Here is a 27,185-nt window from a genome sequence, read left to right on the forward strand (position 1 = left end):
CATCCAGCGACTTTCATGTGTATCTTCAACAAAGCCCAGGGGTTTGCATTTCTTCTTTTCCAGCAAGAATGAATTAAGCCTACAGTCTGACTCTGAGTATCCCCTCCCCTTGCACCTTACCTGCTTAAGTTCCTAACTAAACCCTGAATAGCCCCATTAGAGGTTTTTACTGTCATTAAATTGTACAATGGGGTGGAAGGGACCTTAGAGATCATCTAATCCCAATCCTCATGCTGTGGGCAAGGACACCTTTCATTAGCCCAGCTGCTCAGAGCCCCATCCAAACTGGCATTGAACAGTTCTGGGGATGAGGCATCCACAACTTCTCTTGGGCACCTCTTCCAGTGGATCATCACCATCATGGCAAATAATTTTTTCCTAATACCTAATTTAAACCTACTCTCTTTCAGATTGAAGCCTTTACCCCTTTTCCTGTCATTACATGCTCTTGTTAAAGAAGTCTCTCTCCATCTTTCTTGTAGGTTTCCCTTCAGGTACTGGAAGGCCACACTTAGGTCACCCTGAGGCCTTCTCTTTTCCAGGCCGAACAATCCCAGTTCTCTCAGCCTTTCCTTGTAAGGAGAGGTGCTCCATCCCTTTAATCATTTTGGTGTCCTCTTCTGGACTCAGTCTAGCAGGTCCATGTTCTTTTTGTTCAGAAGACAACACCCCATAGCTGGATGCAGCACTGCAGGTGGGGTCTCACCAGAGCGGAGCAGAGGGGCAGAATCCCCTCCTTCATCCTGCTGCCCATGCTGCTTTGGATACAGCCCAGGATACAATTGGTTTTCTGGGCTGTGAGTGCACATTGCTGAGTCATATCCAGCCTCTTGTCCACCTGCACTCCCAAGTCCTTCTTAGCAAAGCTGCTCTTGATCCCTTCAACCCCCAGTCTTTTTTGATACCAGTGAAGTCCCTCCAGATGAACAGAAAAAGAGAGAATGATGAGAGACCAAGTGAAGGCTAAAGCACACTGCAGCCTCCTTGCTGCTCCACACTGTACAGTGCTGAGCTGAAGAAAAACAGGAGAATGACAAAGAAACTAAGACTGAAGCAGGGGGGAAACAAAACATGTTTGAAAGACCACTGACTTTAAACATTTATAGTCTTAAAAATAACTAAATTACATTTTAGCACACAGGCACAGAGGTTTGTTCCAAAGATCTCAGAAAGCCTAAAAATTATCCCACTACAAAGACTGCAGAATGTCTAAATCTATGATAAACAGACCCATCTGTGACTGCAAAGATTTGTCTGAGATTATATTTATGTGTACAATAAATGTAAGTCACAAATCAGAAAGATCTATTACTAACATGTGATATGCTGCAGCTATTTAAAAAATATTTTTTTAATAAGAAAATTTTAACATAATACATAGTGACACGCAGTACACACGCATTATGTATGTTTACACATAATATATAGCTACACTATATGGTATTTTTAAATACTTAATACTATAGCACCTGATGATTTACAAGGAGATGTAGAGAAATAATCAGATTTTAAGCCATAAAATTTCAGCCTATCAGAGTTCTGAGTTTTTTACACTTCACTATGAACCAGCGTTTCTTGTATTAAGCACTAGTTGATACCACTGCTATTGATAAGGGTCATATTTAAGCAAAAGGCATAGTCCAACTCATTTAGAGGGAGATGTACCTCTAGGAAAGCACTGTGGAAAGAAATTCAACTCCACTCCACGACATAAGATCTGGAGATTCAAGAACCTCTTTATTTTGGGGAAGTGTCTTTTGTCAAATAAGGTGCACCAGATTTATGCATTTTGGGACAGGTTATGACTTACCACAAGACAAGAAGATTGGAAGTGGCAGGGACCTTCTTCTGTCTGCCTAATTCATATCTCCACAAAGGTGTCCTGACAATAAAAATCATATTGCTATTGAAAGATTGCGTACTTTCTGCCTTTGGACACCGCCACATAAAACTTCCTTTGTATCCTGGTGAAATGTGTGGAAGTACCACAAATGTCAGCTAACACTAAATGTTTAATCCCGTGGAGGATCTGTACCGCCTCCAAGCCATCCAGTTAGACAATCTTCCCCTTACAGAGCTCACAAGGCACAAGACTGACCCTCACTTTTAGTCCTCTTGAAAAATGTCTAGCTGAAGTTATCTGCTCTGCATTTTCCCTGGACTTCTCCAGAGCAGGTATTTGTTGTACAAAAGCTGCAAGCTCAGGGAAGCATTTAAATTCAATCATGTGAATAATAGCCCATTGACTTTAATGTCACCACTCATGAGCACAAAGTTAAGCACACGCTTAAGTGTTCTGCATATCTGGGATCCTTGTATAATTTCGATTTAATGTGCTGCAAAGTACAATGTGGGAAATAATTCATTTTTCAGTTTCATAGCCAAGCATCTACTACTTCCAGAAAAGAACAGATCCTTTTATTTCTGTAGGTTTTTCAGTGTTTTTCCGTGTAGGTTTTGTATCAACCTGAAATGTTCCATTCACCTCAGATTTACCTATATTGTTTTGCCTTCCAATTATCTCAGTCTGTCCCCTTCCTTTGTTATAGAAAAAAAAAAAAATCCACCATTTTTCCCCCTTAAATGTAGGTCAATTTTATGAGTAGTGCCTTTAGAAAGTGACATGTCAAAATACATGTCAGAAATAACAAAGTATTTTGCATAAAGTACACTAAAATGAGCTATTTTGGAGAATATCAGGAATTCCTTCTGCCTTCTTACACTTTCCTCAAGTGTTTATTCAGTAAAAATAGTGGCCAGTTTTAACTTCAAAGCCTACCTTTAAAAAAAAAGAAACAAACTCGTATCTATTAAAAAAATAATTGACCTACACTGCATTTGTCTCAACATTTCATTAATGTCTTAAAAAGCAAATAAGTCAAATACATGCGAAATTTCAGCCATCTATATTAATTTGCAGGCATGCATAAATCCATTTCTTTCCTTTTCATGTCAATTACAAAATTACCATTTTGATACTTTATTAGCTACTTTGGCATTTCAAACTAATTTATAGGAAAGGATACTATTTTTTTATTATTATTAACCTACTGCCTCCTAAATCATGTTATTTAAATGCCCTGCTGGCTGTCCACATTTGATTTTATTCTATTACTACTGTATATGAATGGAAATTACGTATAGCTATTAGATTACTTCACACATTAGTTCATTTTATATAATCTTTCCTGTATTTATTGCCTTCGTTAGACTGAAATACCGCAGGCGCTTGTTTCTCTAATGTGTCTGAAGCTCTCCCGCTAATGGAAATTGGGTTATATCTTCTGATTACACTCAGATGAAATCCAGACCCAGGAGCTGACTGCAGTGTTCTGCGACAGGCCCTCTTACCACTGGGGCTTTCCCAGAGGTCAGGGCAGCAGCAGCCCCCCACATGCATCCTGGATGGATACAGCCCAGCAGAACATGCAAAGATGCTCCAGCTGGGCTTGCTGGGAGCTGGCACTGCCCCTGCTAGGACCACCTCCAGCCCCTCTGCTGCACAAGGTGGAGGGGGAAGGTGCTGCTTCAGTGGGAGGAAAGTGGTTCATCACACCACAAGCACAGGGATCTGGAAAGGAGAGGCTGTCAAGAGCAGGACTTTTCCTGCAGAACTCATGTGGTCAGTGCTGCCCTCAGGCAGGAGCAGGTTTCTCCTCTCTCAAACTGCCCAGAGTTAAGAGCTAAAGCTTGATGTATGATTTAGCATCTCCCAAGGTTAACATGGGGGAACTAACAGCCATCATGAGGTGGGTTCCTGCATCAGCTCTGGCACCTGTTTTGAGCCAGCTATGCTCAAAGGGTGGCATTCAGCAAAGGTTGATGCCCAAAGGGTGAGCATCACCTGGAACAGACAGAGAGTGGCAGAGGTCCCTAAGTTCATACAGGGTCCAGATGGTTCAACCTGGTACCCTGGGAAAGAGGCATCCACTCCAGTCCAGCTCAGACAGATGAGCTCAAACTTCCACAGGAGCACAGTGGGGGCATGACTATAGTCATTGTCTTGCACACCATTAGGAAGTAAATGCTGGGGCACAACCAAGACATCATCCAAGTCCTAAGACATCTGAAGCATTTCAGTCTGCTTTTCTGGGGAAGTGGCATGCCGGCAGCTGTAGGCACCTCTTGGAGTGGTTCTTCCCAGGCAAGACCTAAGGAAGAGGGTCCAAGGAGACCCTCTGGGTTGCTGTTGCAGAGTACAGCCAGCCTGACCTTGACAAGTGCACCCCAGCCAGGTGCAGTATTGGATTTTGTGAGTGCATCTGGCATTTTGGCTCCTCTACAGTGTCAGTGGGACACCTTCCCCAGGTACTGTTGAACTACAGAGACATCTGCAAGCAAATCTGGGTCCAGGCAAGTAGAAACTATATCCTTTTGTTATTTCCACTTTGCCTATTGGGTTGGAGTACATCCTCCACTGAGTTCTTGTGCTGGACACAGGTGCCCCTACCAGCTGATGGAGAAGGCCAGGAGGCTAATCTGCCTGACTTTTGCTGTGGACACCAGGTCATACATTGGGGATAAAACAGATTGGAAGGGACAGTCTTTCCTCTTGGAAAATAGTCTTTCCCACCTGGCTTTGAATAGTGACTGCCTCCTTTGGAAGTCTGAACTGGCTTTAAGCAGGCAAGAGAAATGAGGTAGAACACAGTGTACCTCCATGGATGCGGCTGTACCTTTCATCCTGGCCAAGAAGTGCATTGAGAGGGTGAGTGAGTTGCAAGCACTGCACAGCCTTCAGGAAAGGAGAAAGATGAGATTCAGAAGAGTGATCCTAGAGGGCCCTTTGCATTTCCAGAGAGTAAAATCCATGAGCCCAGTAGACCAAGCTCATTCACGCACTTATTTTGGATGGAGTTAGTCCCACCTGCCTTTATTGCCCAAAGGCAGCTGTTGGCCTTCAGTTTCACCAGCCAATTTTCATTTGATTCCAGATGCTCTGGTAGATTGTAATCTTACCCAAATATTGTACTTGCACCAGCAGCTATATTTGAGGTATACCACAATTCTCTGTGTGCTATGGCCTTTCTCTTCCCCAAGGAAAAAAGCACATATGCTTTAGTGTAGCAAAAGTAAATACAGGTACATTGGCAGAGAAAAGTAGAAGAAAATGGCCTCAATCCAATACACACAGGTGGCCCTATGGTGAAATCAACTAAAACAGGCCCAGAAATTTGTATCCAAAGGCTCTGTGAAGCTCCAGGAGTCTCTGCTTTCAAATTATATTTCATGCACATAGCTCTGCAGGTATGAAGAATATCTTGAAAAACGTGAAAATGAAAGCATGTTCTCTCCATGAGCCTAGGCACAGCCTGAAACACTAGATCACAGGTACAAACTATCCCATTTAGCTCAGACAGCTGAAAACCCAGTGATGACAAACTAATGTTACCTCTGATAGGGCTGGCTGGTTTTGAACAGCATCTTTCAATCTGAAGGAGCTCACAGCTTCTACAGAGTCTCTGCAACAATCCCCACCTCACAGGAAAGCATCCTCCCCTCCACCCCATCCGCAACACACTACATTGAAAATGAGGAGACAGTCTGAAGCAGATTGAGGTCAAAATTAAAACAAATAACAGGAGCACTTCTGCATGGGTTTTATTAGTCTGTGCCAGGGGAAAAAAATAATAAAAAAAAAAAAGTAAGAAAAACTCCTATGATTAATCCATCACAGAATTTCCATCCTGCTGAACAGGATGCATTACACACAGGAGGCCTGGCCACAAATTATTTCTAGACTGTCATCAGGGACACAAAGTCAGTAACTATAACCAACCCAGCAGCTGCAACTGACACTTGCAGCCCTCCCCTTGCTGCTGTCCCCGACAGCAATGTGTGTAACCCGTTGCTATTTGGCTGCCCTGCAGTGGCATGACCCCTCAAGTAGCCATAGTGACTGAGTAACAAGCTCAGCATGGGCAATCGAGCCTCACAATACTCAATTCCTTGTGAGCAGCCTCACCACAAAACAAAAATAAAGCAGTGTGCAAAGCATTACACCCTCACAAGCCAGAAAGTGCTACCCTGCATGTATCAGCAATCTTCTCAAAATCCTCAAGTGTTCAGAGTCCAGCAAAAGTAAATGCTCTGCATGGACAAAATGCTGTGCAGGTAAACAAGGCATTGAAATGCAGTCTGAACAGAAGTGATTTCTTGTGCTAAGCTTCCAAACACCTTGAAAAAATGACAGTATAACTTCAAATGCAAGCAATAGTAAATCATCAAAGCCACAGTGATTTACCCCCATGGACAGAACTTGTTTTCAGAATAAATGAACAGATCATATTTGCTAGCCTAATGGCCAGCATTCCTACCCAAGATAAATTATTTGATCCTGAAAAAACAGGTTACAGCCATTATACACATTGTCTCCAAAGCTCCATTAATTTGTTTCTTGCTGACATTCAAGGTGTGGTTTGAGATCGTGCAAGCAAGCACAATTCAATTCTGTTTACAATTTATTCCTGAAGTGCTTAATGCATGTAAAAGTACAACTGAATACCAATGAAGAACAGTTGTGCTATTTAAACTAGGCTCTAAAGCTATGATGTAACTCTGAAAACACCTGCCCACTTTCCCTATGAAAGGAAAGAAGAGAGGGTAGAGCAGCATCTTCTGTGGAAAAGGCTGCTTTGAGGGTTTGGGTGGACACATTACCTTTTTGTCGCTCAAGCCAGACACCTGGTCCACGTATTCCTCTTGGATCATGAAGGCAGCCAGGTTGGCAGTGTAGCTGGCCAGAAAGATGACAGCGAAGAAGGCCCACACTGACACCATGATCTTGCTAGTGGTACCCTTGGGATTCTGTACTGGCACAGAGTTGTTGAACACCAGCCCCCACAGCAGCCAGATAGCTTTGCCAATGGTGAAAGAGGGACCTCCTGGTTCTAGAGTGATTGAGAAACATGATCCCACAGTGAGCATCTGAGAGTAAGTGGTCTGCATTTCCAGTCACATACACATCTTGATTTCAAGAGTTAAGAGCATAATTTATTCCCTTTTGTGAGGTGAATACCTGCAGCTGCACTCCCCTAAGTTCATGCTACCATATCTCAGCGAAGTACAACCTGAAAAATTATTTCTTAAAAATGTCCTCAGGTTTCCATATTTTTTCTATCTCAGTGATTGATTTCCACTGAAACCTTCTATGAGGGCATTTTTTTTTTCATTTGACTGAAGTATCTAGAAGCCCAAACATTTAATTTTGGTTGAAGTGTTGTCCCCAGAAATAGAATTTGCTCAAAAATATTCTATTCCTCATTTCCAGCTGTTCAAGAGTAATGTTCTCAAACTCCCAGCATACACCTGTGTAAAACATGGCTCTTACTGTAGATCTAAAGGTACAAGGAAGAGCACCTCTGAAATAATAGGGCTTTACAAATACTTCTGCACAAGTGTTTCATTACTCAGTCTGTTAAAGATCCACGGACCAGAGAAGAGTACAGCTCCCTCTTCCTGTATTTTGTGTTTAAGTTATATGACAGTGACATATACTTGTTCCACCTTAAGAAGATCTGCAAGTCTGCCCCAGATAATCCAGTGTTTTAAAAGCTCCTATTTTCCCATCATTCATTTTTCAGTGTGGAAGCTCACTCATACCCCAGAAGCCATGTGTGCTAATGAAGTACTAGATCTGAAAACATGTGAAATGGCACATGTCTCCCAGCAATCTTGTATCCCCAGCACATGCTGGTTCCATTAGTGAGAACCTAACCCAGAATTTCCTCAACTTGAGCACAAGAAGAGCTGAGAGGAAGAACGCAGATGTGATCACTCTTGGGACACTGAGAAGGTCCTCTTAGGATGAATTGCACAGTTCAAGCATCTTGTCCTTTCTCCAATGGTGCCAACCTGATTGGCATCCCATGCTTTCTCTCCTCAGGCAGGCTGATTGTATCCTAGTGCTGCTGCCTGTTAAGACTGACTCCAGCAAAACAGCAAAAGGGAAGTAAGTTTTGACATGCCTCTCCAAACCTCTGAGCAGCAAGTAGCATAGATCATCTGGAAACACTACACCTAAATTTAGTTGGGTAAAGTGTTACCCTAAATGCAACTGAACCATGCAAGGAGCTCATTTTTTACCTAGGGAACTGCACACCAAGTTCAGAGCAGAATCATCACCTGGAAAACCTGGTGCCTTTAAATTCCAGGGAGATAAAGTTCCTAAGAGAAACATGGTTTGGCAGTATTTGTCTTTTTATGCTGGAGTGGTATTTTTATATCCCTCTCTACCTAATAATGTGCCCTAAGATATACAGGTGTGTCCTGGGGTGACCCCTAACTAGGATAAGGTGAATGGCCTGAAAAACATCAGTGGGGACTATAAGATAGAAGGAAATCTTGAGAAGGTCCCTTCTAAAAGCCTTCCTCTCTCCACTGATCACCCCAAAATTACTTTGTCAGACACTAACCAAGATTGTAATGGGAGATTCCAATCCAAAAGTCCTGCTGTCCATAAAGAGAAAATGCAGGTGTTTGAGACATACTGTCAGGGGCATACTGTCATAGTTCAAATGCAGCCAAAGTAACATTAGCCAGGGTTCTCATTACCAAAATCAGCACTGCAGTCTCTGCAGCAGCTTTCTGTATCTTCATATTTCATCTCACAGGGATAATATCTGTCTGATCATGCCATAATCTTTGTAATTACTCAGAAATATTGATACTTGTAGCTGCAGTTCGGCTAACTTAACAACTGCACAACTGCACACCCGTAATAAAAACTGCTTCCAGTTCCACATCTGTACTCATACCTCCTTGGGTTTCTCAGCACTTGTGTTCACAGACCCATGGGGTTATGATCAGGTCCCATAAAGGCCCTCCACAGCTCCACGTTAAGAGACAAGTTCTACACTTTCCCATGTATGTGGTTCTGTCTGCATTCTCATTAACACATTTTATTTTCACTCCTCTTTAATTTGATGGCATAAATTCACTCAAAGCACTAGACTTGGGAGCAAATGAGTGCATTTTCCAGTAACTGTCTCTCTCCCACTATTCTGTATGAACCAATAAATCCAGTAAGGTTTGAAGGGCTGATTCACCAGGGGGTGAAGATATGCAGGTGACAGAAGCCTCAACTTGCTAACTCTTTTCATGTCAATAAAAGGAAAAAAGGCTGTATCTTAGGAAGGACAGACAGCCTTTCTTTAATTAATCTGGCTGCCTTCTGAAGATCAGAACCACAGAGATGGATCACTTGCTTGTTCCCAACTTTCCTGCTGCCCTTGAAAAATAATTCTTTACCCAATCCCAAGGAAATGAGTTTGCCATTCTCTCAGTTGGTCTTAGGAAGCCAGAAAGGCAAGTAGGGAAAGGACCTGACCAGGTGACAGATGTGGATTCTGGAGGACATAGCACTATGCTGGGAGGCCAGCAGAGTGGCTTGCTCTCCAGGATATAGCACTGAAAGATGGATTGACAGTGCTGAGCCCTGTGATTGTCTCAGAGAGTACAGCATAGAAGGCCCTGCCAGCACTGGCTACCAGGGCCCATTCTCCTTCAATGAGAAACAAGTTGGAGCTGGTATGTGCTTTAGACATGAAAGGCGACACAGCTCCGTCTCTCACGCCAAGCAAATTATCCATTATACACATCTGCTCTCTTCAGAGCCTTTTTTCCCCCTCCATCCATGTCCTCTTTAGTCTGAATGCAGAGCTCAGAGTGGGCTAGATCCATACTCTGTTCAAGGCAAAGGAACACCCCAACGATCAAATGGAGATTGGAAACCAGAGGGTAACCAGAAGGTACCATAGCAAGAAACAGCTCCCCTTACCTCTGCCATCAGCAAGGCACCGATTATAGCCCACAGGGCTGAAGTACTCAAAGACGAAGACAGCCACCGCAGAGATGATAAGCAGCATCACAAACATCATCACCCATACGTCAGCACTGAAAGGTTCTGGAGAGGAAGAGAAAACCATGGTGAAAGACCTGATAACACCTCACCTCCTCTGCTCTCCAGAGAAGCCCAGTGTGGGGCAAACTGGGTTGGGGAAAAGCAGAAGTTAGAACAAAGTGTTCAACCTGATTCTGAAAAACTTCTTGAAATGGGAAAACTGCAGTTTCTGTCTCTGTAATGACTGCATTCCATCATACTGTTACATTTGTGACATATGGCTCCATCTGGAACCACACACAGCCATTGTGGCATGCATTGATAAAATAAAACGCATTGATAAAAGATTGTTCCCAGGAAGTCCTCCAGCACCATCTGGAGAGAGTGGGGAAAATCAGGCAGAACTGGCAGAGTGTCAGACAAGCATCCAACTTTCAAGATGCTATCGAGCCAAAGAGCTTCTCCAAAAATCTAAGGTTCAGCCATAATGACAGTAGGATTTTTAGTATTCCATCCCTCTAGCAATGGGAACACTGGCTCATTCTAGAAATGTTAGTGTTCATGTTCTGCAAGTATTTGATCTCTGCCAGGTTTTCCCCTTCTCCCAGCCTGAACAGAAAAAGATAGGACTGAACCAGATCAAAGAAAGAAAGAACTTTGCTCCAGAGTATAGCCAATATTGCATCTTCAGTTAAATTGCAGTTTAAAATTCTGGAGGCAACTTTAACATTGCTTCTACATACCCCAGCAATATTGGTGGACTTGCTAAGGGAAAACCTCCTGAAGAGTTAGTAGTCATGAAACTCACATTTAAAAAGATCTGGGAAAATATCATTACCCATATAAAAGTATTTCTGTTTGTGAACATTCTCAGGATTCTGGCAGAGAGCAGACAATAACTATATCGCTTATATACTGTGTTTGTAACATCATAAAGTATTTTATAAAGTAAAATAGTAGACACTAGGAAGACATGAATGTCTTGGGGAAATGCAGTATCATTTCTGTATTCTCTGACCACCTTCCATCGCTGAAGGACATTAAAAATGCCTTTATTGTAAGACAGAGTGTCAGCACAAAACCGATGGCTCAACTGTTCTTGTAAAGGTCTATTGTCTTACTTCTACTAGGTGTCAAGGGAGGGTCAAGTTAACAACGCCTTTACAAGTAATGTCTCTCAATTTGCAGCTATTTATTGCCAATTGCTATCACCAAGCATTACGGTATCCCAGCTATAAGGTTTGAACCAATTTTTTTCTGGCCTACACTCCTTGAACATACTATTAGTTGAGTCACTGGGAAGCCACGTGCTGCGGTGTATGTGACAGCTCTGAGTGATTTGCAGAATAAGGACTTTACAACTGAAATTGTAAAGCGGTATGTCTTATTTCCAGCTGGGACACATGAGGGGATAGCTCCTCCAAACCATGCATACCTGGTCAAGAGAGTTCCAGGTATAAATACACACTGATCCCACAAGCCCACACCTCCCTGCCCGCCCACTTTGCCTTCTCTTGCTTCGGATTCTAATTATCTGCTACACCTCCTGGGGGCCATGGGCTGGGGGCTTGGGGAGGAAGGCCGAAAGTCGACCTCGGTGTTCGCTGTTTGACCTTCACTTCTGGGCAGGCACAGTGGAGGTTTGGCTCTTTCTCACGTCAGTCTGCCCAGACCAAAAACCACCTGTGCCTGGCTGGTTTCTGGAGCCACAGTTTCTGCTTTGTCAGGTTTTCACAATACCTAAGTCTTGCTTTGCTGAATTTTCACAGTATATACTATCTTAATGGTTTTTACCTAGCAATTAAATTCCTATACATTCGGTTACAAATTCTTTCTGCTGTGTTTTATTTCCCCTCTACCTGTTTAAGCACATTATAGATTTCTAAAAGTCTGAATTTTCATAGCCATATATGTTCTCTGTCTCATGAGCAAGCCCAGTTTTTCTAGGATTAGACATACAATTGCTGAAAAATGCCTTGGCTTGGAACTCATAGGCAGTGCCTATTTGCACTTGTATTTGCCTGGATTTTACTTGCCTGCGATTCAGTTCTAAAACATCACGGTATATTTTTATACACCTGTCCCACAGGTACTCCCAAAAAAGAGCTTTCAGGCTAAGAATCACCAGCAACCTTCACCTATTTTTTTTTTTTATGACCACTGTCTGAAGTTTTAATTTTAGATTGAAACAGTACCTAAGAAGGCAGAAGGTGAGACAGTTCCATTGCTACGTGACACCATGACACTGATTCCTGTCTCAATGAAGGGCACAGAGAAATCCACTACTTCTGAACGTTCTTCATTAATGGTGAGGGATCCCACAGCCATATAGGCCCGTTTGGTGACAACCTGGAGGAAGGAAAGAAAGAGATCACACATAGACATGAGGCAGCCCTCAAGCACCACAGTCAAGCCCTTTCTCATCCTCTTGCCTTTCAACACAATCCTTTTACTCCTGTAATCCCATTCCCTATATTGTTTGTAACATCTCTCCTTTCTAATCTTTCATCAGGACACCTTCTTCTTTCAGAAAACCTATAGACATTAATCTTCCCCTCAAAGCTGGTATGTGTACAAAAAATAAATCCACAGAGGTCTTAGGATAAACACATCATCCACGGAGAAGACGTCTTATCTCATTTTTCTGTCCTTGCTTTATCCTCCCTCTAACACTGCAAAGTCTTATTTCATTCTTTATTCACCTTATATACAACCTAAGCATAATCTAAATTGCAGCAACCGTGGTGAATGGATATCAGCCTCTTTCTAAGACTGTGTAGGCCAAATTTGTGAGACCATAGAGAATAATAATTAATGGTCAGACAAGAAAGGTTGTCATGGTCGGAGTGTCAAAGCAGATTAATTCACTCAGTGCCAAGAGAGAATGCAGGCCAGTCATTTCCAGAGTGTCTTCCATTTCTGTCCCCGCCTCAGAAGTGGACCCAATTATGATGGGAGGCTAGACCTGACCTACATCACTGAGCCCAGAGTTGAAGCCCACCATGCCCTCCCTTTGCTGCTGACCTCTCCAATCATTCCATTCCACGTCCCATTGATCTTTTTTCCATGCTTGCCATTAGTCACCAAGTAGAGGTCATAGGTGAACTTGACAGACTTTGAGATTTTCTTGAGGATGTCTATGCAGAACCCTTTGCAACATTTCTTCATGTAATCTGGCTCTTCATCAGTTTTGTTCCTGAACCATTACAATAATAATGGGTTAAAAGACAAGAAGAAACCCCTGTAATTCCCCTCTGTTGTCAGTTTGCATTCCCTCCCACTATATAATGGGGACAATTTATATTGTCCTATCCGTGCAAGAGGGTGAAGGGGAACACTACAATGATTTGCCCAAAGGGGCCCATCATGAATTGGCGTGGGACAGGCTGGGCAAATGGAGGTGATTTTCTAAAAAGGATTATAAATTATGATGGCATTGGCTCAACAGACACTTTACATTCTGCTGAGAATGGAGAGCCCAAGATGAGCAGAAAAACACAGGGGTGCATACTCAGTCACTATGCGTTTTTGGCAAGGGACCGTGTTCCTCATGCAGGTGCCACTTAGGGGGTCCACGTTCTCCACAATGACAAATGGCGCCTCTTCCAAGGTCACGATACTCAGGTGATCGTCCTCACGTTCCTCAGAGTCAGGATACAGCTCAAAGCGTGGCCACACATAATACTTCATCTGCAACTTTTTTTCCTTCCATTTCCCCACCTGCGGAGACACAAACCACAGAAGACAGACTTCTAATTGTGCCATCCCTTTGCATCAGCCACAGCTACTGCAGGACTGGGTAAGAGGACCATTCTGGAGTACCCATACTCACGACTCATGTAAGATGGGGACATTTCTGGGGAGAAGGCTCTGAGCAAGTGGATTCAAACAAGAGGGAAGTGCAGAACAAGAAAGATCTCTGAGCTCTCTCATCTCTGCAATGTCTCACCTTCTGGGAGAGTGAGTGGATAACCACAGGAATACTGTAACTATGGTCAAGCAGACCTCTGTCCTTCACCTTTTTCAGCCAAACAAGAGGAACACTATGACTTGGTTACATACCTTAGCTGGAAATGAGGAATTGTTTTATGTTTCTGACTGATGAAAATTAATACCAAAGAGTATCTATGGTGTTTTTATATCTTGCTATTTTTCCCTAATTCTCATAACTTCCATAAATTTCTATTGCAGTTTTAGTACACTTAATTTTCTCTTTCCTAAGTGAATAGAGATCATATCTTCAGTAGTCAAAAAGGGGGTGGGACTCAATTATCTTATACCTGCTGCTAAGAATGAAAGCTTCTTTAGAAGCCTCTGCAGTCCTTAAAGAGACAATACATGTAAGCTCACCCACTGCCCAGGCAAACCATTTCTTGCAAAAAAAAAAAAAGAAAAAAAAAATCCAGGAAAAGAGAAAACTTGAACATCAACTGTACTTTCAACTATCAAAGTCTTGCCTTTGTTCTCAATTCCCCCTCCCACCATCACAGTTGACAGTAATTAGCACTTTGGCTGGCAACCAAAGCTGAGAGGGTGAAGCAAACTGGGCCTTAGAAGAAGGTGTCCTGCATGATCCTCAAAGCCAGTCCTCCAAGCCAGGACCTGAGACATGCTGACTTGATGGCAGAGGCAGTGTGGGTGTGTGGGAAGCTTGCATGACTGCTCTTAGCAGTGTACCTGCTTGGTGGGTAAACAGAAAAGCTTCATTCTATTCCAACCCAACACCCCTCCCACCACCCCCAAATTTCAGTCATTTATTTATTTAAATGACAGAATGGGAGGGAGAAACACTTATTAAAGGCTCATTAGGTGTCAGTGGTTAATCTGTGAAATTCAAAGCCCAGCTGGGCTTTGGCATTTGAGAGTATCCAGAATTCACATAAAACACTTGTCACCTTCAAAACAAACAAACACTTCATCTGGCCATGAAAGAAAAATCCACTCTGAGGGCTTCTTGGGGGAGAAGAAAGGCAGAAGAAATCACCTAGAGACAGCAGTTTCCATATCCATTCCCCATCCCTGCGCAGGGTGAACACAACACCCCAGTGAGCACAAGGCAGGGGGGGTTGTAAAAGGATGAGCACAGTGTCTGGGCAGCTGGTCTTGCCTTCCCAAATGGAAAGCATGCCAAGAAGAGCTTGCCCTTAATGCTCCCTCCACCCATGGAGATGGTCTGTACTCATGCTTCTAACCCTGGATGTGGAAATTGAATTTCTAAGGGAAAAAAGAGCATAGACTCACATGCTTATCCAGGGTCTGCTCAGCCTTAGACTTCCCACTCATTCACCAAGCAGGTCAATTTATCATCATCTGAGCCAGAGATTTCTGCAGTGCTACTTTAGCTCTCAAGTAACTGAGCTCAAATCCCCAAAAGTAGTAACTGCCACACGGGGCTCAGCAGGGACCAGTGATTAAGATGCTGCACAGGAACAGCCCAGTTTTCAGCTCAGTAACATTAACTTATCATAGAAATAAGTGGTTGATGAAAGAGACATCTCACAGAATCTCAGCAGCACTTAGATATCTCAGTAACAGGCATGATATAACCCCCTAAGTGATAAATTAGATCAGATAGGCAAGCCCAACCCATAATTACCCAGTTCTCTGGGACAGAAAGGGGAGTTCATAAGGCTGTGTGCCAGGCACGTCTCACAGTGTTGTACTACACAGAAACATTATGAAATTAGGATAACAATGACAGCATTGCCATAGCCTTCTGTGCACTAAATCATCTCACCTGCAAATACAGGAATATACATCCATTCCTTATTATCCCAATAAAATCATTCTAAATTGTCCAAAGAGGAAGAAAAACAGGATGTAAGTAAATGTTCTGACCTAAATCTCCAAATCAGCTATGGGTAGTCTCAAAAATATGTGCAAATGTTACATTTTATTGCTAACCTGAACAATCAGACATGCCATTTAACTCCATACATGTACAGATATGAATAAGAAAAGTCAGAAAATCATAGTGACTTTATATGCAAGCAAAGGTCAAATGTATATGCACACAGTTAAAGAAGGATGGGCATAAGCAACATGTGGGCAATAAGAAACACCACATGTGCAGAGGATGGAGACAATGCAAGATAAAGTATACACAAATGTGTATCATATGCTAGATAATCTACCATGAGAGGGAAAGAGCAATTCACTGTAGGGACAGAAGTTAGCAGAATTAAAAGCCACAGATTTGGTTAGGTAAAGATGCCTACTCCTAAAGAATATAACCTACCAAGCTGTGCAGAGAGGAGCAAGGCATTTCTGAAGTCTCAGGTACTTTGTATTAACAGCCTATGAATTGTTGTTACTTGGATTTTGATGAGTGCTTGCCTCAGCAAAAATAGGAAAAATAAACTATCCCAGGCATCCTTCATATTTGTCACCCTGCAGTTTCATGACCCGTTGGGTGTTCTCCAATCAGCCTAGTCATCCAAACTCCCACTAGGAGCCCTGAAGGGTCACAGAATCAGTAAAAGTAAAGATACTAGGGATCTATAGAAACTCCTTTCTAATCATATTCCTATGTATATCCCTATGTAATGTTACTTTATGCCAGGACACAGCTCCTGGCAGAATTTCACCTTAACTGTCCCTTGCTCTATCTGATCTTGCTCAGAAAGTAGTCAGTTTGGTTTGGGGATGAATTTGGAGGTGTTGAGGGAGGGGAGCAGCTAATCTTTACCTTAAATATAAGATCCTATTTTGGATAACAAGACTGGAAGTAGAAGTCCAACACATTTGCAAAGAAAGAAAGGGAGAATTATTGTAAACGAGAAAGTTAATCACATATGCTATTTGTTTGTCTAAGCATATAAGTTATCCCATGCAGACAAAAGGCAAGATTGCCTATGCAAGGGGAAAACAAGTGGGAGCCTTCTGACAGCCTTCCAGCCAGCTGGCAAATTGCCTTAACCGCGGTATAATGCAGCCAGAATAAAAGAGTTCTGCAGTATGTTAATACGCATCTTTAATGAAAGGTGCATCACATTAGCTCCTTGAAACTAATTCTTAACAGAGGCTTTTCTCTCCTCCCAAGGGAAGCTAAGGCTTGTAATAGCCATTTGTGGTGGATGTTTCTCTAACCTGTCCTTACATTGACAGAGAGTCCATGGTCTCTGCAAGCAATCTATTCCAGTGCTTAGCTATCCTTCCCATTAAAAAGTGAGGTTTTTCTCCAGATGTCTAACCTAAATCTTCCTGCTGCAATTTATATCAGAAGAGTGTATTTCCTTATTCTCCTACATGTGCTCTTTCCAGTGTTATCAGGTCAGTAAGATATTTTTAACAGAGAGGAGCTGATAGTCTCATTCAGTGTCTATCTTATAAGCTACATTGGCAAAAGCAGCCACCTATTCAAATGACAAGCATCCAGTCTCACAATTTACAAAATCCTTACCCAGATGGGTAGTATGGACAAGTACAATCTACTCCCATGGATTTCCAAAATCATTTGTTCCAACAAAGGCAGACGTAAATCCCCGAGTTCCTCCTAATATGGCACGGTAGGACTTCAAAACACAAGAGCATCTGGAGAGACCTATAACTAGTGTCAACAGATGGAAAACTAAAACCTCCTAGAAATTTGTTTTTCGAGGGCTAGGCAGGAGAATACAGTTCTGAACTAAATCAGAAATGTTCAGATACAGTTCTTAGGCAAGATACTCAGAAACATTGCACTGGGTATTTAGGGTGAAGGTTCAGGAGAGAGCCTGAACCTTCCGGTGCTTTTTTTTCAAAAGTCTGGAGGAAAACTAGCTAGGCAAAGTCTCCTGATAGTTATTATTTTATTCAGGCTCCTATTTGCACCATGCCTTGCACCATTCTCTTCTCATTTACAATCTTATCTCAATTCCTGCTCTCTCCACCCCGCTATAGAAGAAATGCAAAAGGAACAAAAGGAATTCGGTTTCATCCGCAGAACAACAACATAAAAAAAAAGACCATTCCAAACCCACTTAGGACTTGAACTGCTTTTTGCATTTTCCCAAAAGCTCAATGTTTCCTCCCTTATTATTGGTTCTTTTATTTCTTTTTTCCCAGGAGCTGAGGAGTTTATTCATTCCAGTGGGGAAGCACTAAAGCAACAACAGAGAGCATGAATTAGGAGGCAGAAATTCCCTATTCCACCAAGAATCTCTGTAATCCGATCTGCACCCTTGTGGCTCCACATTGTGTAAAACTGAGATAATGGCATGTTTTTACATCTGGGGTACAGTGGGAAGATAAACACTGAAGAGGCCATGAGGCTCACAGATACTGCAGAAGTGAGAAGAGACACACACATGTGGCTAGAGCTAGACGAGGGAACATACACGGCATGTATCTATTAATGGTATACACATGAAATATATAAATGTGTATAACTTATAAATGTGAAAACTTCCTGTCTTTTATCTTTGGAAAAATCTTACATAACTTTTACACCTGATTTAAATACATGAAAAATGGAAGATCAAATATAGAAAAGGTAAAGGTAGTATGTTGGACAAGAGGAAGAAAATAGGACTGTTATTGGTAATATAGCTGATGGAGAAGCATACCTAAGCCCTCTGGGAAGCAGCACAAGTCCAAGGAGAAATAAGGTTCTTGTCGGTAGAATTGGTACAGATCCTGAATGAGGACATGTGAAAACCAGAACAACTGGGCAGGACCTGAAAAGGGCTACTCTAGAAGCACCATAGAAATAGCAGTTATAACTGGGACACTGCCAATGGAAGTAGGCATTACTCAGGGTACATAAAATAAAGGTGGACTTAAGGGATGCTGTAATGTTGTAACCTCAATGCTGCAGTACACTGTGAAGAAATAAATCATGCATAAATAAAGTAGAATCATTTTGGATTGAAATAGATTTTGGAAGGCTGGTGCAAGATATTCCATGAGGACCGAACTACAGAGATCTACAGCTCCACAGGCTTGGCTTTCAGTCTGGATAGAGATGTCATTACTGTTTCTAAAGAGAAATTTTATCAGAACTAAGTTATTATGGGAGTCTTTAGCTTCACAGAGATTAGATGGAGAACAAATGCAAATTTTCACAGCAGCACCCTGATGTTTCTTTTTCTGGATCTGATAGGTGGCATATTTCTTTAGCCCAAAATTACTCAACAGGCAATAGGTCGTGATGCTTTACACAGTTTGGGCAAAGCAGCAAGGAACCTTACAAAAAAGCTAGTTATCAGAAATAACCTTGGATTGAGCGATTAGGAGAACCAAGAGCCAGTCCTAAAGAAGGAGATTAAAAAGCTAACCTAGATAAATGAAAGCCAAGAGGGGATATGACTGCTCTGTATAAATAAAGGGGGGACAGATACACAAGGGAGAAAAGAGATTTTTAAGCAGGAAAAACAATGCCAGTAAAAAGACCAACTGATTGTAAGGAAATTTCCCTTGAAAATAAGATAGATTTTAACCACAGAGGGAGAAGTTCTCAAACAGCTTCCCAAAAGCAGCTGTGAAAACAACTAAAATGGGGTCAAGAAGGAGCACAACTGGATTGTATAGGGCTATGTGATTTTGCTGCCTAGAGCAGAGGGATGGGACCAGATGAGCCTTTCCAGTCCAGTGACTACAAGTAAGCAGAAGCAAGAGGAGGAATTCCACTGTGAAAAGCCTTTTCCCCTCAATTTTTCAGTCTGCAAATGTCAAAATTCAGTCTTAATCATCGTATCTCTGTCCCCCAGCTAACCCACATGAACACAAAGACTCATGCTAATGATACCTCCAACTCCTTTGCTCCTACTTCCCTCATTCAGCAGCAATACCTTCTCTAGTGCCCTGAGAATAAAACATTCCTCTTAGCCTTCACCCAAGCTGGTTAAGTTATGACTCTCACAGTGCTGACATCACACCCACTACCAAAAGTATAATTCCTGTGATGCTACAGGTCTGTATCCTCACATAGGCTGGTCTACAGCAGGTGGAAAAGAGATGCCACAAAGAGCAAAAATCCCCTGTTTACAGACACTTTAAGGTGATTAATTAGCCACATCAGCCAAAGCAGACAAGAAATGGTTGTGAATGCTCCACACGCAAAATTAATTAACGCAAAAACAACACTCCTTCCTGAACCTCAAGTTCACCTTCCACAACCACCTGGGGAAGGATGCTTTCTTGACTGCACCTGCAAAAGCAGGAATTGCTTCTAATAGCCTTTCAATTAAAAATGTAGGCTGCAGGAGATGGTGTGATTTTCTCCCCTCTATATTTATACAGCACCTAGCATATGCCAGAAGGAGAGAGGCTGAGCTTAGAATACAGACAGTATTCTAAGGGTGAGGTACTTGCTCCTGCTTTACAACTCATTCTGGGAATAAAAGCTCTTTGCAGAAACACTGTCTTCCATCTCACTGAGATCTGGCATTTACACAACTCTTGCCATTTTTGCTGAAACATTTATTTCCTGGTGCATTTATATGCCTTTTGCAGTTGCTAAGGTCCTGTCCCCTGCCATGATTAGCCAGAGAAGGTTAATGAGGTGTACTTTGAGCACTTCTGACTTCTGCAAAGTCCGTGAACTATGGGGCTCCACTGGTGACACAAAAAGATCAGAGCTGTGAGAATGCCAAAGAGTTTACCTTGCTAAATCATTCCTCCAAACCAGAAGGCACCAAGAATTCAATAGAGGTATAAAACTAGCCCCTCTGGGAGATGATGGTGTCTATCCCAGAAAGTGGTTCATCCAGGCAAGGCTGGCTCAAGCTGGAGCAGCAGGGATGCCAGGGGGGCACAGTTATTCAAGGACCTCAGTGCTACTTGATGCATACATAGCCATGATTTATGGAAATGCAGACTGCAATCAGCACAGGCATAAATAGGAGACATGAGGAGAGAGGAAGCTGTTAATGGTAGCGGGGGCTATGATCTGAGTAGGCTGGAGAATGTAACTCTAAGCTTCTAGCAGGGGCAAATCAGGTGTTAGGATTTGGGAAGAAGAATTAGAACAAAATTTATATCTTAACAAATACTGAAAACTGACTACCATCCAACATAACCCACCTTCAGCTAACAGGCAGTGACAGCACCTGACTCAGACTCTTACTTAATAGTGTTGCATACTTAGAGCCATCATGCCCTTCTGAAATGACTGTGTGAGGACAGGGGAGCTCAATAAATGTCCCAAATTCCAGCAAGAATGGTCTTTTCTGATTCTGGTTTGGTAAATAAAATCTAAAGTCGGGGAGCTTATACTGTCTCCATCATTGTTCATCTAAGGTGAAAGAAGGTTTCACCTTGAGCATCTCTAGTGCTCTCCTTTGCAGAGCTGTGAGGCAGGGGTACTGGTAAGATTGCATGTTTTGTGTCCCAGGCGGCTCAGGAGCCACAAAGGTTTTAAAGAAAATGTATTTTTATGTGCACGTACAGGCATCTAAATGCTTTATGTAAGCATTTTGCAGTCTCTAGGAGTGCATCCGCATTGTGCAGGTGTGTGTCTGCATCCAGTACGTGTCCATGCATGTAATGCCCTATCTAATGATTTTTCCCCTTGGCTTTCCCTGTTGAGTTCTGGGTTTGAGTTTCATTTTGCTGAGCTTTCATTTCTTTCACTCGGAATTTTTTTTTCCCCCCCTAAAGCATGTTACACAGAGGGAGGGATGCTTGCCAATTCACTCTGCAGTCTGGGAGACAGTTTAGAGTTTTGGCTGCTACAGGGGTCTGGTACAGTGGTGTACAAAACCCTGACACGTGTGCAGTGACACCTACTCTTTACATTGATTGAATATCTCTCCCAGAATCTCTTGGGATCTGAAGCTGAAGAAATGTTCAAAAATGCAGATGGAGAAGAAGGCCAAGCCATTTCCTTGTGTTGAGAAAAGCTAAATGTTGAAGCCGGCCCCAGAAGGGTTAGGAGATAAGAAAACATAAAGAGAGAGGGGGTGAGTTACCTAAATCTCACTGTTTTCTGTGCTGTGCAAGCAAGACTGAAGGCACTGCTTGAAAAGCATCTCTGAGAATACCAGAGAGAGAGATCCTTCACCTTTCAGTGGGGGGTGTCACAGCATGTGAAACACCTCCTCACCCCACAGCCAGAGCCCCTGCCCTCTGCCTGGCAGCCCCACATTGCCCCTGTGCAGCGGTGCACACCTGCCAAGAGCAGCACTGGCACGGCTGTACGCACGCCCCTCTGGCAGAGACACGCAGGGTGCTCGGCTCTCCTCTCACTGCTGGAAAGGGGAGGATCAAACCTCTTCCAGAGGAATTACTGCACATGTTGGGAGCCAGATTCCAGGGAAACCAATTGCAAAGCCACAAGTCCCCGTTTCTTTCTTCTCCCACCACTGACAGCACTGGGCTGCTGACTGCAAATGCTGTCCTCATCTGCAGAACACCCTTTGTCTGGATTCTGGGTCTGGATTCACACTGGCATAGCCACAGCCAGCCCCACTACCTCCAAATCTTCAGGGTGCCTGTTTGCAGCCCTGCCTCAACCTGGAACATGGCAGGAAGTCTTGTGTAGTGCACCAGGGCCATCCCCAGGGCTAGCCAACTGAAACACTGCTCCAATTGCCACCAGATCCCCAAACTGAGTTGAAACAACAGGTCTGTTCTGCATGCTGGTTCTCTGCCAGGTCTCTTTTCCTGGCTTTGCAAAGAGACAGGACAGGAAGCAAAGATGTGGGATAGGAGCAACCAAGGACACCCTTGCTGCTTCTCCTCTATCCCATGGACGGTTAAAGGGGCTGCTCACTGCATTCTTGCACCTTTTCTTATCCACAGTCTCCCTCATCTGCCTCTATGCAGAAGGCATGTAAATATCCTCATGCCCTGATTCAGTTTCTCCCCCTTCTTTCTTTTATCCACTCAGGTGCTCCCCAATAAACACATGGGACAGGGAGTGGGGGTGGGGGAAAGCAGCAGACAGCCTCTATCTCACCTGTGTAAGCAGAAATGGATGGTGGTCCCTCATGCCCAGGCTCATCAGCACCCTACCTCCCACTCACCCACCCATGGTCCTGCCTCCTGTCACTGCTGTGCACCATGGACACAGTCCTCACTGCACAGACCTGTGTCCTAACCACTGCCTCTGTCATGTCTTTAGTCTGGTTCCTCTGTGCCAGGACCAGTCAAAGGTCAAGAAACCTGCAGGGATGGGGGAGTAACTTGCAGTGTGATTTCCCCCTATCTCAGTTCCCAATGACTTAGATATGGACTGGCTTTTCTGCATCCCAGCAGTGTCCACCTCAGTCCTGAAATGAACTGCTGGCCCAAGCCACAGCACTGTGAGCACTGTACATCTCCACCGGCAGTGGCACTTAGCAGGGTACTTCTGTTCTGCAGCTGCAGATCAACCTCTCTGCGAGACTGCCAGGCCAGATGGGGCTTCCCAGGATCTAGTGTGGGCTGCACTCCCCAGCTGGAGACTCCTGCCTAAGGAGCTCAAGCTACAGACTTCCTGATGGATGAGAACTCCAGAAAGAGAATCCACATGAGTTTCAGGACCCCCCACCTGACCCACTGCTACAGCCAAGTGCTGGGCTTTGCTTGAAAACCACAGCATTCTGCCAAGTTTGGGTGGAGCATTAGACAAGACCTAATGCCAGCTCTACCTACACCTTACAGAGAAGGCCCAACCAGGATGGAGCCCACCAGCAGGACAGCTGGTTCATGGCACATGTGCATTATTGCCACGCTGGTTGTAGCTCTGTGAGCATCAGGGAGTGATTCTGCCAAAGGTTTTTTTCTCCTTTCCCATACACAGTTACTCACACACAGAGGTACCCCCCCAGCAGCAGTTACCTTAAGCCCATCCGAGCTTGGAGTCCAAGCAGAATTGCCAAGGGCCCAGCTGAGGCCATCTGGGCTGCAAGGCATCTCTGTGCAAAAGGAGCACAATCAGACATGAATGTGGAGGGAGCGAGAGTTAACCTTGAAATCGGTGATTTGGAAAGGAAAGGCGAAGCCATGTATTTGCCAACCCCAGCTAGCAAAGAAGAGTTAAGCCAAGAACTGTTTTCTTGGGAGCAGGGCCTTAAAAAAATGAAATTCTTCCCTGCTCTCAGACCTGATGAACCTATGAAACACCTATTTATCAGATATGTGTGTCATTTTGGGGATAAACATGTCAACACAAAACAGATATTGTGCCATTTCTTCAGCCTAAAAGTAGGAGAACAGGCATGACAGAGGCAGTCTTGGAGACATAAGATGAAGCTAAGGCCCTCAGCAGGTTGCAGAATATCTTTTATGAGGACATGTAAGTCCACACATGGAATGATTTCTGTCAGTCTAGAACTAGGTGGATGACTTTGTGTATTTAAATGTGTGTGTACTGTGTAGCTACCTCTGTTATAAGGGGATAAGCAGTAAGCCTGTAATTAAATTCTCTGACATTTTCCATTACAAGAGTCTTCAGGCCAGTTCCCTGAGAAAAACCAACATCTCCATGTTTTGCAACAGGCATTTCAAAGTCAGCAGGGCAAAAACCCTGAGGCTAAGGACATGATTTTTACTCTGGCCTATCAAATTTTATTCTGTCTTAGCTGAATTATAAACTGTTGAATAATCACAATTTCTTTTCTGTCACTTTCTTGCAGAAATCCTGGCAGACAGTCCAAACAGCAGCTGAGCATAAATGTTTTACGAGCTAGCCCAGTGGACTCTCCACCAGTTCCACAGTAAGTACAACAACTCAGCTTTGGCAGAGCAAGAGAAAGGCAAAGGTGCAATCAGGCTACACACAAAATGTGGACAACAAAATCATCCAGGTTCTTTTCTAGCCATTTAAATGTGCCTCAGGGTTACCTGCACTCCGCTGCTCAGAATGCAGAAGAAAGGCAAACCACTTTGAGCTTTCGTGAATGTCTGTGAAACAAGTGGAGGTTAGTCACTGGACTGAACAGTCAGTGCTGAAAGCTCAGCATACATGAAAATGAACAATTTATTTTGCTGAAAAGATTTTGGGGTTTCCTCTTAAGGAACAAATTAAAACACAGCACATATGAAAAACCCACCACCATACCATAAAATAAACTATATTAAGGGTAATTTATTTAGGCTTAAGTATTAGAAAATGGCAGGTTTACAGTTTCCTTTTCAGCCTTTCTTCCATCCCACTTGTGTGTGGACATTTCAATTCAAATTTAATTAATGAGTGCATGCAGCTCTCTCCATGGAGTCCCTCCCTCAACCCCTGTACTTCAAAGAAACTTGAAGAAGTAGAATTAAGGTGGCCTGGGAAACAAGACTGGCATTTCCTAGCTTGACTTCACAAGTTAAAAATTGAATCACTGTTGTTTTATTTTCTGTATGTAATTGCTTCTACGGCTTGAATGTGCACGAGCTATTACAAAACCAATAAATGGGCTAAGAAAGTATTAGTGAAGATGGAGAAAGAGCTATCCATGAATCTCCAAGCCCTGGCAGAGGAGAGAGGAATAAAGAAACAGCAATGGACAGCAAGAAAATCAACCAATGTAGAGATTATGCAATCCTGTTTTATGATGAAAAAAGCAGCACTGACCTTGCCAAGAGGTTGAATGAGGCAAAGAAAGCAGAAGCCAAATTGGAAAAGGTGCATTGGAGAAAGGTGGAAAGAGGGTGAAGCTGGCAGGTCCCTCATTGTCATGATGCCCAGAAGGTGAGACAAAAGAAAGGCACTAACCAGGCAGATCATGCTGCAGAGGGGTTTCTCGTGTCGCAGCAATACGTTCGTAAGAGACTAAGAGAGGTTTGAGGGCTGTCCTGCATGGAAGGTGAGGACAGGATCAAGCTGGTCTGGTCTGTGTAAGCTCACAGCAGAAGCACCACGGTAGGGGTGGATGCAATGGGCACGGTTACAGTCCTTGTGGTGCCATGCAGCCATGTTAGCCCAGCAAGGCCAAGGTGAGAGCCCAGGCAGCTTGCCAGGCTCAGGCAGCTGCCTTGCACCATGCTGTGCTGATGCACCCCCGTGGCACTGCTCTGCACCGTATGGAGTTAGCATCGCAAGCATATGCCAGCACAGGCAACACGTAGCTGTGCTTCACAGGGCAAACTTGCCCCAAGCAGCTGTGCAGCAGCTGTGCAGAGAACAGACACTTTCTCCTCAGATGCCCAGGAGTGAAGGAACCCAAGTGCTGGCTGTTATCTTGTCCTGTAACCTTAAGCAAGCCACTGAAGCTTCCTGAAGCTCAGCTCTCCCTGTTAAAGGCTCCAAATAATCAGTTTCTTGTTGCAAGGGGCATGAACAAGGACCTGACAGCTGGGAGCAATGACAAGGGTCAGTACGGTAAGGAGATGCCTCAACTCATCCATTCCAGAGGAGCTATGCAGCTCAGGGCTGCACCTACACCACCTTCACGCCCCACATCAGAGGAAGGGCCTGTGCCATAGAAGGGTGGTGGTTAGTGTAGAGCAGCTGGGCATGACGGCAGGCAGCAGTGGGAATCGTGCTGATTAATGACAGAGCAGCAGTACTGCAAGTCAGGCATGTGGAGCAACGGCTTTAAATGGAACAGCAGGATTTTATATGGTACTTGCTAAGGACAAGTTTTGATGCAGGAGATTAACTAAAGCTCAAGAGAACATTCTTGGGTTTTCTCCACCTGCTCTGGAAACTGAAGCAACACAAGTGACCAGGCAGCTGTCATTCCTCACTCTCTGAAAATACCTTTCCTGGATAAAGGGAGCACAGCAATGCTCAGGCTGATGCAGTGGCACTCAGCCCTGCCCCTTCCAGTCTCCAGGAAGCAGATGCATCTCATCTCCTGTACTCAACATAAAGCTCTATCAGCTGAGGCCACAGCTCTCCCTCATGGCTCTGAAGCAGGTACTGTGCCATCCAGGTCCCACACAGTAGTTCTCCACACACTGAGGTGAGATGTGGGTGGGAGAGAGGGAAGGAGGCTGCAGCCTCCTCAGATGGCAACAGTGCTTCTCCTGTCCTGCACTACTCACAGCCCACCTCCAAGGATGGTCCCCAGCTGTGGCTGAGAGCTGTTGGCTCACCAACACAGTGCTGTCTTCCACAAGGAAATGGAGGGAGTCTCTGAGACCAGGGAAGGAGAAGCAGTCTTGGAGAAAGACTGCACCAGGGAAGGAGAAGCAGTCTTGGAGAAAGACTGACCAGCAGTCCTCAGTGACAAGGCGCTGTGGTGGGACAGAGCCCCATAGCCAGCCCAAGGAACATACAAGTACAAATCTTCCTCAGTGCCAATTTTGTAGGCCCGGCTGCTTTACTGCTGTGCCAAGAATATCCAGTAAGCCAGGCCTTACCCTTTTTCGCAGTAGAAAAGATTGTGCTTATGACTGAACATTTATCCCTTCCAGTCTGCTGATTATTTCACCAGGCAACCTGAACGTTCCATTAATATCATCTTTTGTGGAGCTAAATATATACACTAACCACATATACAAATAC

General features: G+C 43.8%; 1 protein-coding gene across 1 annotated transcript in view; it reads right to left on the reverse strand.

Moving 5' to 3' along the window:
* The window catches only part of GRIN2B (glutamate ionotropic receptor NMDA type subunit 2B), a 207,830-nt gene that overhangs the window by 20,927 nt on the left and 159,718 nt on the right, over window positions 1-27,185 (reverse strand). The window contains exons 5-9 of the mRNA XM_033514525.1: window positions 13,353-13,561; window positions 12,866-13,037; window positions 12,037-12,190; window positions 9,779-9,904; window positions 6,661-6,890 (exon numbers count right to left, since the gene is read on the reverse strand). Of these exons, the coding sequence (XP_033370416.1) occupies window positions 6,661-6,890; window positions 9,779-9,904; window positions 12,037-12,190; window positions 12,866-13,037; window positions 13,353-13,561 (891 nt within the window). The remainder of the gene's footprint in view (window positions 1-6,660; window positions 6,891-9,778; window positions 9,905-12,036; window positions 12,191-12,865; window positions 13,038-13,352; window positions 13,562-27,185) is intronic.

This window comes from Parus major, chromosome 1A, assembly GCF_001522545.3.
Source record: "Parus major isolate Abel chromosome 1A, Parus_major1.1, whole genome shotgun sequence".
NCBI lineage: Eukaryota > Metazoa > Chordata > Aves > Passeriformes > Paridae > Parus > Parus major.